The sequence below is a fragment of the Salvelinus fontinalis genome, chromosome 12 (genome assembly GCF_029448725.1).
Source record: "Salvelinus fontinalis isolate EN_2023a chromosome 12, ASM2944872v1, whole genome shotgun sequence".
Classification (NCBI taxonomy): domain Eukaryota; kingdom Metazoa; phylum Chordata; class Actinopteri; order Salmoniformes; family Salmonidae; genus Salvelinus; species Salvelinus fontinalis.
The window spans coordinates 59,500,832-59,515,926 of record NC_074676.1 but is presented as its reverse complement, the minus strand read 5'-3'; the positions used below and the strand labels follow the sequence as shown (position 1 = coordinate 59,515,926).

Sequence of the window (15,095 nt, the reverse complement as noted above, 5' to 3'; positions counted from 1 at the left end):
CGTCCACAAGGGGTGAGTTAGTCGGACAACGCTACAACGTACGTCCACAAGGGGTGAGTTAGTCGGACAACGCTACAACATACGTCCACGAGGGGTGAGTTAGTCGGACAACGCTACAACATACGTCCACTAGGGGTGAGTTAGTCAGACAACGCTACAACATACGTCCACAAGGGGTGAGTTAGTCAGACAACATACGTCCACAAGGGGTGAGTTAGCCAGACAACGCTACAACATACGTCCACAAGGGGTGAGGTAGTCGGACAACGCTACAACATACGTCCACTAGGGGTGAGTTAGTCAGACAACGCTACAACATACGTCCACAAGGGGTGAGGTAGTCAGACAACGCTACAACATACGTCCACAAGGGGTGAGGTAGTCGGACAACGCTACAACATACGTCCACAAGGGGTGAGGTAGTCGGACAACGCTACAACATACGTCCACAAGGGGTGAGTTAGCCAGACAACGCTACAACATACGTCCACAAGGGGTGAGTTAGTCAGACAACGCTACAACATACGTCCACAAGGGGTGAGTTAGTCGGACAACGCTACAACATACGTCCACTAGGGGTGAGTTAGTCAGACAACGCTACAACATACGTCCACAAGGGGTGAGGTAGTCAGACAACGCTACAACATACGTCCACAAGGGGTGAGTTAGTCAGACAACGCTACAACATACGTCCACAAGGGGTGAGTTAGCCGGACAACGCTACAACATACGTCCACAAGGGGTGAGTTAGTCGGACAACGCTACAACATACGTCCACGAGGGGTGAGTTAGTCAGACAACGCTACAACATACGTCCACGAGGGGTGAGTTAGTCGGACAACATACGTCCACAAGGGGTGAGTTAGTCAGACAACGCTACAACATACGTCCACAAGGGGTGAGTTAGTCTGACAACGCTACAACATACGTCCACCAGGGGTGAGTTAGTCAGACAACATACGTCCACAAGGGGTGAGTTAGCCGGACAACGCTACAACATACGTCCACAAGGGGTGAGTTAGTCAGACAACGCTACAACATACGTCCACAAGGGGTGAGTTAGTCGGACAACGCTACAACATACGTCCACAAGGGGTGAGTTAGTCAGACAACATACGTCCACAAGGGGTGAGTTAGCCGGACAACGCTACAACATACGTCCACAAGGGGTGAGTTAGTCGGACAACGCTACAACATACGTCCACAAGGGGTGAGGTAGTCGGACAACGCTACAACATACGTCCACAAGGGGTGAGTTAGTCGGACAACGCTACAACATACGTCCACAAGGGGTGAGTTAGTCAGACAACGCTACAACATACGTCCACGAGGGGTGAGTTAGTCGGACAACATACGTCCACAAGGGGTGAGTTAGTCGGACAACGCTACAACATACGTCCACGAGGGGTGAGTTAGTCGGACAACATACGTCCACAAGGGGTGAGTTAGTCGGACAACGCTACAACATACGTCCACAAGGGGTGAGTTAGTCGGACAACGCTACAACATACGTCCACAAGGGGTGAGTTAGTCGGACAACGCTACAACATACGTCCACAAGGGGTGAGTTAGTCGGACAACGCTACAACATACGTCCACGAGGGGTGAGTTAGTCAGACAACGCTACAACATACGTCCACGAGGGGTGAGTTAGTCAGACAACGCTACAACATACGTCCACCAGGGGTGAGTTAGTCAGACAACATACGTCCACAAGGGGTGAGTTAGTCAGACAACGCTACAACATACGTCCACTAGGGGTGAGTTATGAGTTAGTCAGACAACATACGTCCACAAGGGGTGAGTTAGCCGGACAACGCTACAACATACGTCCACAAGGGGTGAGTTAGTCGGACAACGCTACAACATACGTCCACAAGGGGTGAGTTAGTCAGACAACATACGTCCACAAGGGGTGAGTTAGTCGGACAACGCTACAACATACGTCCACAAGGGGTGAGTTAGTCAGACAACATACGTCCACAAGGGGTGAGTTAGTCAGACAACGCTACAACATACGTCCACAAGGGGTGAGGTAGTCGGACAACGCTACAACATACGTCCACAAGGGGTGAGTTAGTCAGACAACGCTACAACATACGTCCACAAGGGGTGAGTTAGTCGGACAACGCTACAACATACGTCCACGAGGGGTGAGTTAGTCAGACAACGCTACAACATACGTCCACGAGGGGTGAGTTAGTCGGACAACGCTACAACATACGTCCACAAGGGGTGAGTTAGTCGGACAACGCTACAACATACGTCCACAAGGGGTGAGTTAGTCGGACAACGCTACAACATACGTCCACTAGGGGTGAGTTAGTCAGACAACGCTACAACATACGTCCACAAGGGGTGAGTTAGTCAGACAACATACGTCCACAAGGGGTGAGTTAGCCAGACAACGCTACAACATACGTCCACAAGGGGTGAGTTAGTCGGACAACATACGTCCACAAGGGGTGAGGTAGTCAGACAACGCTACAACATACGTCCACAAGGGGTGAGTTAGTCAGACAACGCTACAACATACGTCCACAAGGGGTGAGGTAGTCGGACAACGCTACAACATACGTCCACAAGGGGTGAGTTAGCCAGACAACGCTACAACATACGTCCACAAGGGGTGAGTTAGTCAGACAACGCTACAACATACGTCCACAAGGGGTGAGTTAGTCAGACAACATACGTCCACGAGGGGTGAGTTAGTCAGACAACGCTACAACATACGTCCACAAGGGGTGAGTTAGTCAGACAACGCTACAACATACGTCCACAAGGGGTGAGTTAGCCGGACAACGCTACAACATACGTCCACAAGGGGTGAGTTAGTCGGACAACGCTACAACATACGTCCACAAGGGGTGAGTTAGTCAGACAACGCTACAACATACGTCCACAAGGGGTGAGTTAGTCGGACAACGCTACAACATACGTCCACAAGGGGTGAGTTAGTCGGACAACGCTACAACATACGTCCACAAGGGGTGAGTTAGTCAGACAACATACGTCCACAAGGGGTGTTTTAGCCGGACAACGCTACAACATACGTCCACAAGGGGTGAGTTAGTCTGACAACGCTACAACATACGTCCACAAGGGGTGAGTTAGTCTGACAACATACGTCCACAAGGGGTGAGTTAGTCTGACAACATACGTCCACAAGGGGTGAGTTAGCCGGACAACGCTACAACATACGTCCACGAGGGGTGAGTTAGTCGGACAACGCTACAACATACGTCCACTAGGGGTGAGTTAGTCAGACAACGCTACAACATACGTCCACAAGGGGTGAGTTAGTCGGACAACGCTACAACATACGTCCACAAGGGGTGAGTTAGTCGGACAACGCTACAACATACGTCCACTAGGGGTGAGTTAGTCAGACAACATACGTCCACAAGGGGTGAGTTAGCCAGACAACGCTACAACATACGTCCACAAGGGGTGAGTTAGTCGGACAACATACGTCCACAAGGGGTGAGGTAGTCAGACAACGCTACAACATACGTCCACAAGGGGTGAGGTAGTCGGACAACGCTACAACATACGTCCACAAGGGGTGAGTTAGTCGGACAACGCTACAACGTACGTCCACAAGGGGTGAGTTAGTCGGACAACGCTACAACATACGTCCACAAGGGGTGAGTTAGTCGGACAACGCTACAACATACGTCCACTAGGGGTGAGTTAGTCAGACAACGCTACAACATACGTCCACAAGGGGTGAGTTAGTCAGACAACATACGTCCACAAGGGGTGAGTTAGCCAGACAACGCTACAACATACGTCCACAAGGGGTGAGTTAGTCGGACAACATACGTCCACAAGGGGTGAGGTAGTCAGACAACGCTACAATATACGTCCACAAGGGGTGAGGTAGTCGGACAACGCTACAACATACGTCCACAAGGGGTGAGTTAGTCAGACAACGCTACAACATACGTCCACAAGGGGTGAGTTAGTCGGACAACGCTACAACATACGTCCACAAGGGGTGAGTTAGTCGGACAACGCTACAACATACGTCCACAAGGGGTGAGTTAGTCGGACAACGCTACAACATACGTCCACGAGGGGTGAGTTAGTCAGACAACGCTACAACATACGTCCACGAGGGGTGAGTTAGTCGGACAACATACGTCCACAAGGGGTGAGTTAGTCAGACAACGCTACAACATACGTCCACAAGGGGTGAGTTAGTCAGACAACGCTACAACATACGTCCACAAGGGGTGAGTTAGTCGGACAACGCTACAACATACGTCCACAAGGGGTGAGTTAGTCTGACAACGCTACAACATACGTCCACGAGGGGTGAGTTAGTCAGACAACGCTACAACATACGTCCACGAGGGGTGAGTTAGTCAGACAACGCTACAACATACGTCCACTAGGGGTGAGTTAGTCGGGCAACGCTACAACATACGTCCACAAGGGGTGAGTTAGTCGGACAACGCTACAACATACGTCCACAAGGGGTGAGTTAGTCAGACAACGCTACAACATACGTCCACAAGGGGTGAGTTATTCAGACAACGCTACAACATACGTCCACTAGGGGTGAGTTAGTCAGACAACGCTACAACATACGTCCACCAGGGGTGAGTTAGTCAGACAACATACGTCCACAAGGGGTGAGTTAGCCGGACAACGCTACAACATACGTCCACAAGGGGTGAGTTAGTCGGACAACGCTACAACATACGTCCACAAGGGGTGAGTTAGTCAGACAACATACGTCCACAAGGGGTGAGTTAGTCAGACAACGCTACAACATACGTCCACGAGGGGTGAGTTAGTCGGACAACATACGTCCACAAGGGGTGAGTTAGTCGGACAACGCTACAACATACGTCCACGAGGGGTGAGTTAGTCGGACAACATACGTCCACAAGGGGTGAGTTAGTCGGACAACGCTACAACATACGTCCACAAGGGGTGAGTTAGTCGGACAACGCTACAACATACGTCCACAAGGGGTGAGTTAGTCAGACAACGCTACAACATACGTCCACGAGGGGTGAGTTAGCCGGACAACGCTAAAACATACGTCCACAAGGGGTGAGTTAGTCAGACAACGCTACAACATACGTCCACAAGGGGTGAGTTAGTCGGACAACGCTACAACATACGTCCACGAGGGGTGAGTTAGTCAGACAACGCTACAACATACGTCCACTAGGGGTGAGTTAGTCGGACAACGCTACAACATACGTCCACAAGGGTTGAGTTAGTCGGACAACGCTACAACATACGTCCACAAGGGTTGAGTTAGTCGGACAACGCTACAACATACGTCCACAAGGGGTGAGTTAGTCGGACAACGCTACAACATACGTCCACAAGGGTTGAGTTAGTCGGACAACGCTACAACATACGTCCACAAGGGGTGAGTTAGTCAGACAACGCTACAACATACGTCCACAAGGGGTGAGTTAGTCAGACAACGCTACAACATACGTCCACTAGGGGTGAGTTAGTCAGACAACGCTACAACATACGTCCACCAGGGGTGAGTTAGTCAGACAACATACGTCCACAAGGGGTGAGTTAGCCGGACAACGCTACAACATACGTCCACAAGGGGTGAGTTAGTCGGACAACGCTACAACATACGTCCACAAGGGGTGAGTTAGTCAGACAACATACGTCCACAAGGGGTGAGTTAGTCGGACAACGCTACAACATACGTCCACAAGGGGTGAGTTAGCCGGACAACGCTACAACATACGTCCACTAGGGGTGAGTTAGTCGGACAACGCTACAACATACGTCCACAAGGGGTGAGTTAGTCGGACAACGCTACAACATACGTCCACAAGGGGTGAGGTAGTCAGACAACGCTACAACATACGTCCACAAGGGGTGAGTTAGTTCGACAACGCTACAACATACGTCCACAAGGGGTGAGTTAGTCGGACAACGCTACAACATACGTCCACAAGGGGTGAGGTAGTCAGACAACGCTACAACATACGTCCACGAGGGGTGAGTTAGTCGGACAACGCTACAACATACGTCCACGAGGGGTGAGTTAGTCAGACAACATACGTCCACAAGGGGTGAGTTAGTCAGACAACGCTACAACATACGTCCACTAGGGGTGAGTTAGTCAGACAACATACGTCCACAAGGGGTGAGTTAGTCAGACAACGCTACAACATACGTCCACAAGGGGTGAGTTAGTCGGACAACATACGTCCACTAGGGGTGAGTTAGTCAGACAACGCTACAACATACGTCCACTAGGGGTGAGTTAGTCAGACAACATACGTCCACAAGGGGTGAGTTAGCCAGACAACGCTACAACATACGTCCACAAGGGGTGAGTTAGTCAGACTTCGCCACAAAATACGTCCACGAGATACTTTTGCCTGAAAACATGCGTGTGCCCGTTTTCAGGCAAAAGTTGGCTTTTATAAAAACCTGAACTTGCCATGAGGATGTGTTGATCCTCCCGGAAACTGTAGACCCTGCGTACACAGATAGGTAGTGTTAGATTTATGCAATAGTTATAAATGAGGCCCCTGGTGTGATGAGGTTGTGAGGGGAAGTGGCCTGTAGATCAGGAGTAATGTTTTAGTGATAGTCCAGTAAATTGCTAATTCCTGTGTGTGTGTCAAGGTTGTTGCAGCTCCAGTGGAAGCAGGACTTGGACCTGGGCCTGGACCTCATCAGCAAGGCCATTGAGATCGACAACAAATGTGACTTTGCCTATGAAACCATGGGCACTATTGAAGTTCAAAGGTTAGTTCCATACTTTTTCAAATATTTCCCAGTAATAACTTTAGAGTTTGGTTAAGAAGGCATTAAATAACATCTTGGTACATTTATAAATGTTGTAACATTAACAACAAATACTAACTTTATACACAGGGGTATATACATTTAAAATGCATAAGGCTTCACGGGAATTTACGGTTCCCTTTGCTTTGTAATTTCTTTGTATTTATTCAGCATGGGGGGAAAACGCCATTTATTTCAGTTTTTAAAAGTCTCTTGGCTTTCCTGCAGCCCAGTTGCATGTATAGTATGTATATAATAAGTACCATACATAATACAGAGATGAATTATGGGACAGGGGCATACAGGGTCAGGGGCATCCAGAATATATTGACTCAGTTAGGGTCACGGCCATCCAGAACATCTTGGATCAGGGCCATCCAGAACATCTTGGATCAGTTAGGGTCACGGCTATCCAGAACATCTTGGATCAGGGCCATCCAGAATATCTTGGATCAGTTAGGATCAGGGCCATCCAGAATATCTTGGATCAGTTAGGATCAGGGCCATCCAGAATATCTTGGATCAGTTAGGATCAGGGCCATCCAGAATATCTTGGATCAGTTAGGATCAGGGCCATCCAGAATATCTTGGATCAGTTAGGATCAGGGCCATCCAGAATATCTTGGATCAGTTAGGATCAGGGCCAACCAGAACATCTTGGATCAGTTAGGATCAGGGCCATCCAGAACATCTTGGGTCAGGGCCATCCAGAACATCTTGGATCAGTTAGGGTCAGGGCCATCCAGAACATCTTGGATCAGTTAGGGTCAGGGCCATCCAGAACATCTTGGTTCAGGGCCATCCAGAACATCTTGGATCAGTTAGGGTCAGGGCCATCCAGAACATCTTGGATCAGTTAGGGTCAGGGCCATCCAGAACATCTTGGTTCAGGGCCATCCAGAACATCTTGGATCAGTTAGGATCTGGGGCATCCAGAACATCTTGGTTCAGGGGCATCCAGAACATCTTGGAGCAGTTAGGATCAGGGCCATCCAGAACATCTTGGATCAGGGGCATCCAGTACATCTTTGTACATGTGCAGACACATACATAAATTGTCACGTCATAAAATACATAAGACACATGTAAAAACTATATACGGTGTGTTCGTAAATTTAATCTGGAGTGCCAGAGTGCGCTCTGTGTGTTCGTAAATATAGAGTGTCAGATTGTCCGTTCATAAATTCAGAGAATTTCGCTCTCGGAGCGTTCAGAGCGCCCACACTAGACCCTCTGGCCGAAGAGTAGGGTTTATCCAAGCTTTATGACCTCACAACTGTAGTCCCCAAACTAACTGGCTAACGTTGGCTAGCTTGCTAGCTACTTCCAGACACAAATAAGAGAACACCTCACTGATCATTTTACTTGCCGTAGCAGAGCTGGTTAGGCTGTTTTCATGTTATCCAGAGCGTTGGGGACTGTAACTGTGCTGCTGGAAACAATTGAGTTACTATTTTTTGCCAATGTTTACTGACAACAGCCATATTCAACAGGTTCAACAGCTTTCGTAAATTCATCAGTTAACCTGCGCTCTCGCACACTCAGACGAGAGTGCCTTGAAATCGTAGTAGATAGCCAAAATAAATTTACGAACGCACCAATAATATACGGTGGGTCTAATCCTGGATGCTGATTGGATAAAAGCGCATTCCAGACGGTGTCTATTCCACAAGTTACCACCGGTTAAATCTATGATGTTAAAATGCCTATTTACTCAGCCGGTGTCTATTCCACAAGTTACCACCAGTTAAATCTATGACGTTAAAATGCCTATTTACTCAGCCGGTGTCTATTCCACAAGTTACCACCAGTTAAATCTATGACGTTAAAATGCCTATTTACTCAGCCGGTGTCTATTCCACAAGTTACCACCGGTTAAATCTATGATGTTAAAATGTCTATTCACTCAGCCGGTGTCTATTCCACAAGTTACCACCGGTTAAATCTATGATGTTAAAATGCCTATTTACTCAGCCGGTGTCTATTCCACAAGTTACCACCAGTTAAATCTATGATGTTAAAATGTCTATTTACTCAGCCGGTGTCTATTCCACAAGTTACCACCGGTTAAATCTATGATGTTAAAATGCCTATTTACTCAGCCGGTGTCTAGTCCACAAGTTACCACCGGTTAAATCTATGATGTTAAAATGCCTATTTACTCAGCCGGTGTCTATTCCACAAGTTACCACCGGTTAAATCTATGATGTTAAAATGCCTATTTACTCAGCCGGTGTCTATTCCACAAGTTACCACCGGTTAAATCTATGATGTTAAAATGCCTATTTACTCAGCCGGTGTCTATTCCACAAGTTACCACCAGTTAAATCTATGATGTTAAAATGTCTATTTACTCAGCCGGTGTCTATTCCACAAGTTACCACCGGTTAAATCTATGATGTTAAAATGCCTATTTACTCAGCCGGTGTCTATTCCACAAGTTACCACCGGTTAAATCTATGATGTTAAAATGCCTATTTACTCAGCCGGTGTCTATTCCACAAGTTACCACCGGTTAAATCTATGATGTTAAAATGCCTATTTACTCAGCCGGTGTCTATTCCACAAGTTACCACCGGTTAAATCTATGATGTTAAAATGCCTATTTACTCAGCCGGTGTCTATTCCACAAGTTACCACCGGTTAAATCTATGACGTTAAAATGCCTATTTACTCAGCCGGTGTCTATTCCACAAGTTACCACCGGTTAAATCTATGATGTTAAAATGCCTATTTACTCAGCCGGTGTCTATTCCACAAGTTACCACCGGTTAAATCTATGATGTTAAAATGCCTATTTACTCAGCCGGTGTCTATTCCACAAGTTACCACCGGTTAAATCTATGATGTTAAAATGTCTATTTACTCAGCCGGTGTCTATTCCACAAGTTACCACCGGTTAAATCTATGATGTTAAAATGCCTATTTACTCAGCCGGTGTCTATTCCACAAGTTACCACCGGTTAAATCTATGATGTTAAAATGCCTATTTACTCAGCCGGTGTCTATTCCACAAGTTACCACCGGTTAAATCTATGATGTTAAAATGCCTATTTACTCAGCCGGTGTCTAGTCCACAAGTTACAACCGGTTAAATCTATGATGTTAAAATGCCTATTTACTCAGCCGGTGTCTATTCCACAAGTTACCACCGGTTAAATCTATGATGTTAAAATGCCTATTTACTCAGCCGGTGTCTAGTCCACAAGTTACCACCGGTTAAATCTATGACGTTAAAATGCCTATTCACTCTGTTCCATCTGACTGAACAATCCACTGTCTCATCAGCCCAGCCAGGCAATTTATAAACTTGATCTCCACTATGAAAAGCATCCAGACATTATCTCATATTCCTTTAGACTAACATGTAGTTTAACAGCGGATATCTTGGAATGCGCTCAAAGCCGGTGTTTGGAGAATATATTGGTACGGTTTGCCGCTACCTTGCCAAAATATCCTACAAACACCGGCTTTGAGGGCATTATCACTTAAATAAACTTCCCTCTCATTTCAGGGGAAACCTGGAAAAAGCGATAGACATGTTCAACAAGGCCATCAACCTGGCCAAGTCCGAGATGGAGATGGCCCACCTCTACTCACTGTGTGATGCAGCCTACGCCCAGACTGAGGTAGCCAGGAAGTACGGGTTGAAGCCACCCACGCTGTAACTCTCCTGTCACATGATCCACCCTACCCAAGTCTCTCCACTGCTGAGCCTGATCATGTTATAACTGCAGATCTTTGAGTCATTTAGTTTTGTACAAGACCTGAGAACTCCCGGTGGTTAAAGATGAAAGAGAAATATGTGACTAGGGTTGCAAAATTACGGTAACTTTCCCAAAATTCCCCGGTTTTCCTGAAAACCAGGAATTACGGGGAAATAAGCAGGAAATCCATGAACATGCCAACCAGGTTTTCTGGAAACCCAGGGAGGGATTTCTGGAAACCCAGGGAGGGAAGGTTAGGAAAGTAACTGGAATCCTGTCTGACCCTACAGTATTGTCACGTTGAATTGGAATTCAAACCAGTGCTAGAACCTCAAGCCGCTGGTAAATAGGGCGGTCGTAACCCTCCCTCTCCTTCAGGGCACTCGACCCACACACCCCCGTCTCCTGATATTTAGTTTGAGCCGGACCGTGACCACTAGTGGCCCTCCTGTACCAGTCAGGATGTCTTGTTTTCTCTATCAGGAACACGTGAATGGCCAGGTATCCATCCAGAAATCTTCTAAAATCAAAGGGAGATTCCCTCAATAGATTTCACCATCTTATTGCTGACTTATCCATGTTTGGACGTATGTTAAGATGAATGTATCATGTTGCCTCCACACAGAGACCTGTATAGAGTTCTAATGGACTGTTCATTTGTTACTATATATGTTACTATTCTTCTTGTTCTCTAACAAATATTTCTGTCCAGACACCTCCATATCCTCGAGATAACGTAACATTATCATTGAATGGCAAATGTAAATGCAGGATTAAAATGTTAGTTAAATGTGTGTGTAATGATGGATGTCTGTGTTTGGTGTAATGCTGCAGCTGATATGATAACGGGATACGAGCGTCCAGGTGAAGTTGGGGTCCTAAAGTGTTTTATGTCCGGGGGATTGCCTGTTTTTCCTTTTTATATGTTCTGTACAGTGAGATTTCTCTATCTAAGTAAATGTTAATGCAATGCTTGTGCTGAAATACTGTTTCTGAAATACTCTCTGGCCATTTTGGAAAGGCTGAATAAGAATGAACACTTAGACCTAAAATGACACCTTTTTAATTCAGCAATTCTCAAAATATACCTCTTTTATTTTTATGTGGTTATTTTCCCAACTTCTTGTAGTTTCCGAAAATGTCAGAAGGGACAATTATTTTAATATTTTTTTCAGGCTCAGTCAACATTTACTTTGCAGGGGGCAGGTATGCCATAATACAGTGCCTACAGAGACTATTCACACCCAGTGGTGTGTATTCATGGATGCCAAGGGAAGCCAGGCTTCCCCCCCAAAAAAATTGACCAATAAAAAAAACGAACTAATTTATTTTGCCTCTGTGTTATATCATTTTCCTTCAATTCAGGCTGAATGCATCTCAACAGAGAAAGCATCCGAGAGAGCGAAACAGCACTCCTCTGTCTCTGTGCGTATAGGCCATGTATTTGATGCTGTCTCTGTGCGTATAGGCCATGTATTTGATGCTGTCTGGTCAGTGAAACAGCACTCCTCTGTCTCTGTGTGTATAGGCCATGTATTTGATGCTGTCTGGTCAGTGAAACAGCACTCTGTCTCTGTGTGTATAGGCCATGTATTTGATGCTGTCTGGTCAGTGAAACAGCACTCCTCTGTCTCTGTGTGTATAGGCCATGTATTTGATGCTGTCTCTGTGTGTATAGGCCATGTATTTGATGCTGTCTGGTCAGTGAAACAGCACTCCTCTGTCTCTGTGTGTATAGGCCATGTATTTGATGCTGTCTCTGTGTGTATAGGCCATGTATTTGATGCTGTCTGGTCAGTGAAACAGCACTCCTCTGTCTCTGTGTGTATAGGCCATGTATTTGATGCTGTCTCTGTGCGTATAGGCCATGTATTTGATGCTGTCTGGTCAGTGAAACAGCACTCCTCTGTCTCTGTGTGTATAGGCCATGTATTTGATGCTGTCTGGTCAGTGAAACAGCACTCCTCTGTCTCTGTGTGTATAGGCCATGTATTTGAGGCTGTCTGGTCCAAACGAGTATGACGTGTTACATTGAAGGCAAGGGAAGCCAGCGATCATTTGACCTTCCTTGATTAAAAAAAAAAAGGTATACTAAATTAGCCAGTTTAGCGTTGAGCTCACCTGTGAAAAGTCCTGGCGCACCAAAAAAAAAGTGTCAAAGGAAACCAGCTTAGATTTTGGTTTCTATCAAATCCCATTGAGAGCAAACCTCACTGACAGAAAAACTTGAATTGTTGCATCTCGTGTTGTCCTCCTGTGGCTAGCTAGCTGGCTAAAATTGTCCCTTTCCTATATTAGCCATGGATGGAGATAGGGGTTTGGACTTGTGGTTTTAAGTAATTCTCCGTACTGGCCAATGATTATAATGGCGATTCTGATCCCACCATTAATTCATACGTTGTTGTGCCTCTGGCCTGAGAGGATAGAAGTTCAATATGTAGTGTCGTGGAGAATTATCTCAGAAATATAATACTCTTACAAGAACTTGTGAATTCAATATAGACTTTAATACAAAGTAGCAAAACTGAGCCCTTCCATGGAAGGACCCTATAACAGCGCCGAGCCCCTCCATGGAAAAAGACTACATTCGAGACTATGCATCACGGTACGAGGTCGCCAGACCAGAAAACAAATCTAGTTGTAAACTCCCCTGTGAGAACAGTGAGAAGCAGACAGGCCCCTAGACGGGGATTATCTTAGTAATATCTTAGATGTGTTCTGAGGTGTACCACACTGGTCGTAAAAGAAGTCCAGTGGACATCCACCTCAAACAAATGGCAATAATAATCATTCCTTGCCATGTTTAGGTTCAACTACAATACAACTAGTAAAATGCTCCAATCATGTGTTCCGGTATTATAATATTTCAGAATAAATCAGTAGGATAACTGGTCCCCTTGAATACCAGTACCAATGACGGCAACAGTCAGACCAGCTACAATCAGTAAGAAGGTTAGAGACCTTACCAATCAAATTACCCTTGACAACAGCGACAGAGTAGTTAGGAATCACTCTGAGTGTCACAAGGGGAAGGGAATCCCTAGAGCACTCTTCCAATGGTTAACACACATGCCACTCTAATAAATCGAACCCTCCATTCAGGAGGAAAGATATTAGAATGAATCATGATCACACCGCGTACGACTTTTGAAGTATTGGACCGGAGTACTTCCGTCGTGAGGTTAGCTCCTCCGTGGATAACATAGATATAAAATAGACTTCTGCATACCTATCGCCACTACAATAGTGGAAGACAGTGACTGGTAGATAAACCACTACAGACTCCCTCGACACCAGTTCTGACTGACCTCCAGGCATTGACCTGAAAATTACCTGATTACGTCAGACTCATTCTGAACAAGTTGTAATCTGCCAGGATACTTGGTTTCATTCCCTTGACATGCGCTCTTGTGTAAGCATATATGCACATGTACAACGGAACATTCGATGAGGACTTATGCTAGGATCATTTAAGGGTCTGAGCAAAATACCAGCATTAGTAAAGTTGAACATTTACGTTGAGGCCTTTGACTCTACAGCTACAGTACTCACCAGTTATCTTCCCAGAAGTCCATAGGTCATCCCTGTAGACTGCCCAAAACTAGTGCCTAACAGCTGTTGACTTATCATATAGTAATCAACTAAGGTTAGTGCCTAAGGAACACACCAAGTAGGAAAAGCCTAGACATGACATTAGAGACAATGCCATGGTAGAGTCATTTTTCATTTTTTGGTGTGATAACTATATTTGGTATATCTTTTGTTTATGCTTTCATTCCTTTTCGGTTCAGTTCCCTTGACACTTACTTGCAGGATAATCACAAGATCCAAACCACCAGGGGGGGACTGTCATGACGTGGCCCTTTCTGGGTATAGATTGTGGCTTCCCCCTCTCTCACTCTCTCCTACACCCAGGTTCTGTTATCTCATGTTGTAAATTCCTGGCGAAGACTCTCTCCTCCTTTTCATGCATAGAGTTTCACAGTAGAACAAAGGAACTTCTTCTACATCACAGAATTTGAGAACTGAACAATGTCCATGTTTTGGAGAATGCGTAAACGGTCTGTGGAGAATCCAACTACAACCCCGGTCCGTTTTGTTTCATGTTTGTGACCTCATGAGAGACAATACAGCCACATTACCATAACTGTTTATACAAGAGTCTCCGTTATGAGTTTTGCATTTAATTATTGTATAAAATGAATGAGTAAAGATGAAACTATTTGTGAAATGATGTAATGTGATGTTAAACCTTTAATGAAAGAGAATTGTATTCCCTTTAAAGTTTAACTAAGTCATTGGCCCGCCCTCGTGAGCACAGCCATGATCTGGCGTCATGGAACCGCCTTTTCTATGGTTACGAACAAAACCCCCTCCGAAGAAAATCCTTTTGAGACAAAGCAAACTCACAGCGTGAGCTATGATTGCGAATAGTTATTGTTGAATTCCTAACCATACCACATGGAGCATTGGCTACACAGCTGGAAATGGTTCAACTCTGAGACTATCGATCCCGACAGAATAAGAGCAAATCTTAGATACGAATTACTAGTCTGCAGCTAGAAATTATGTACCCTGGGACGAGAATACCGACAA

At 45.8% G+C, this 15,095-nt stretch overlaps 1 protein-coding gene across 1 annotated transcript in view; it reads left to right on the top strand.

Annotated features, from left to right (window-relative positions):
- LOC129867656 (mitochondrial import receptor subunit TOM70-like) overlaps positions 1-11,827 on the top strand; it is a 63,386-nt gene extending 51,559 nt beyond the window's left edge. Inside the window, exons 11-12 of the mRNA XM_055941233.1 lie at positions 6,631-6,753; positions 10,307-11,827. Of these exons, the coding sequence (XP_055797208.1) occupies positions 6,631-6,753; positions 10,307-10,460 (277 nt within the window). The 3' untranslated portion in view covers positions 10,461-11,827. The remainder of the gene's footprint in view (positions 1-6,630; positions 6,754-10,306) is intronic.
- The last annotated feature ends 3,268 nt before the right edge of the window (positions 11,828-15,095 follow it).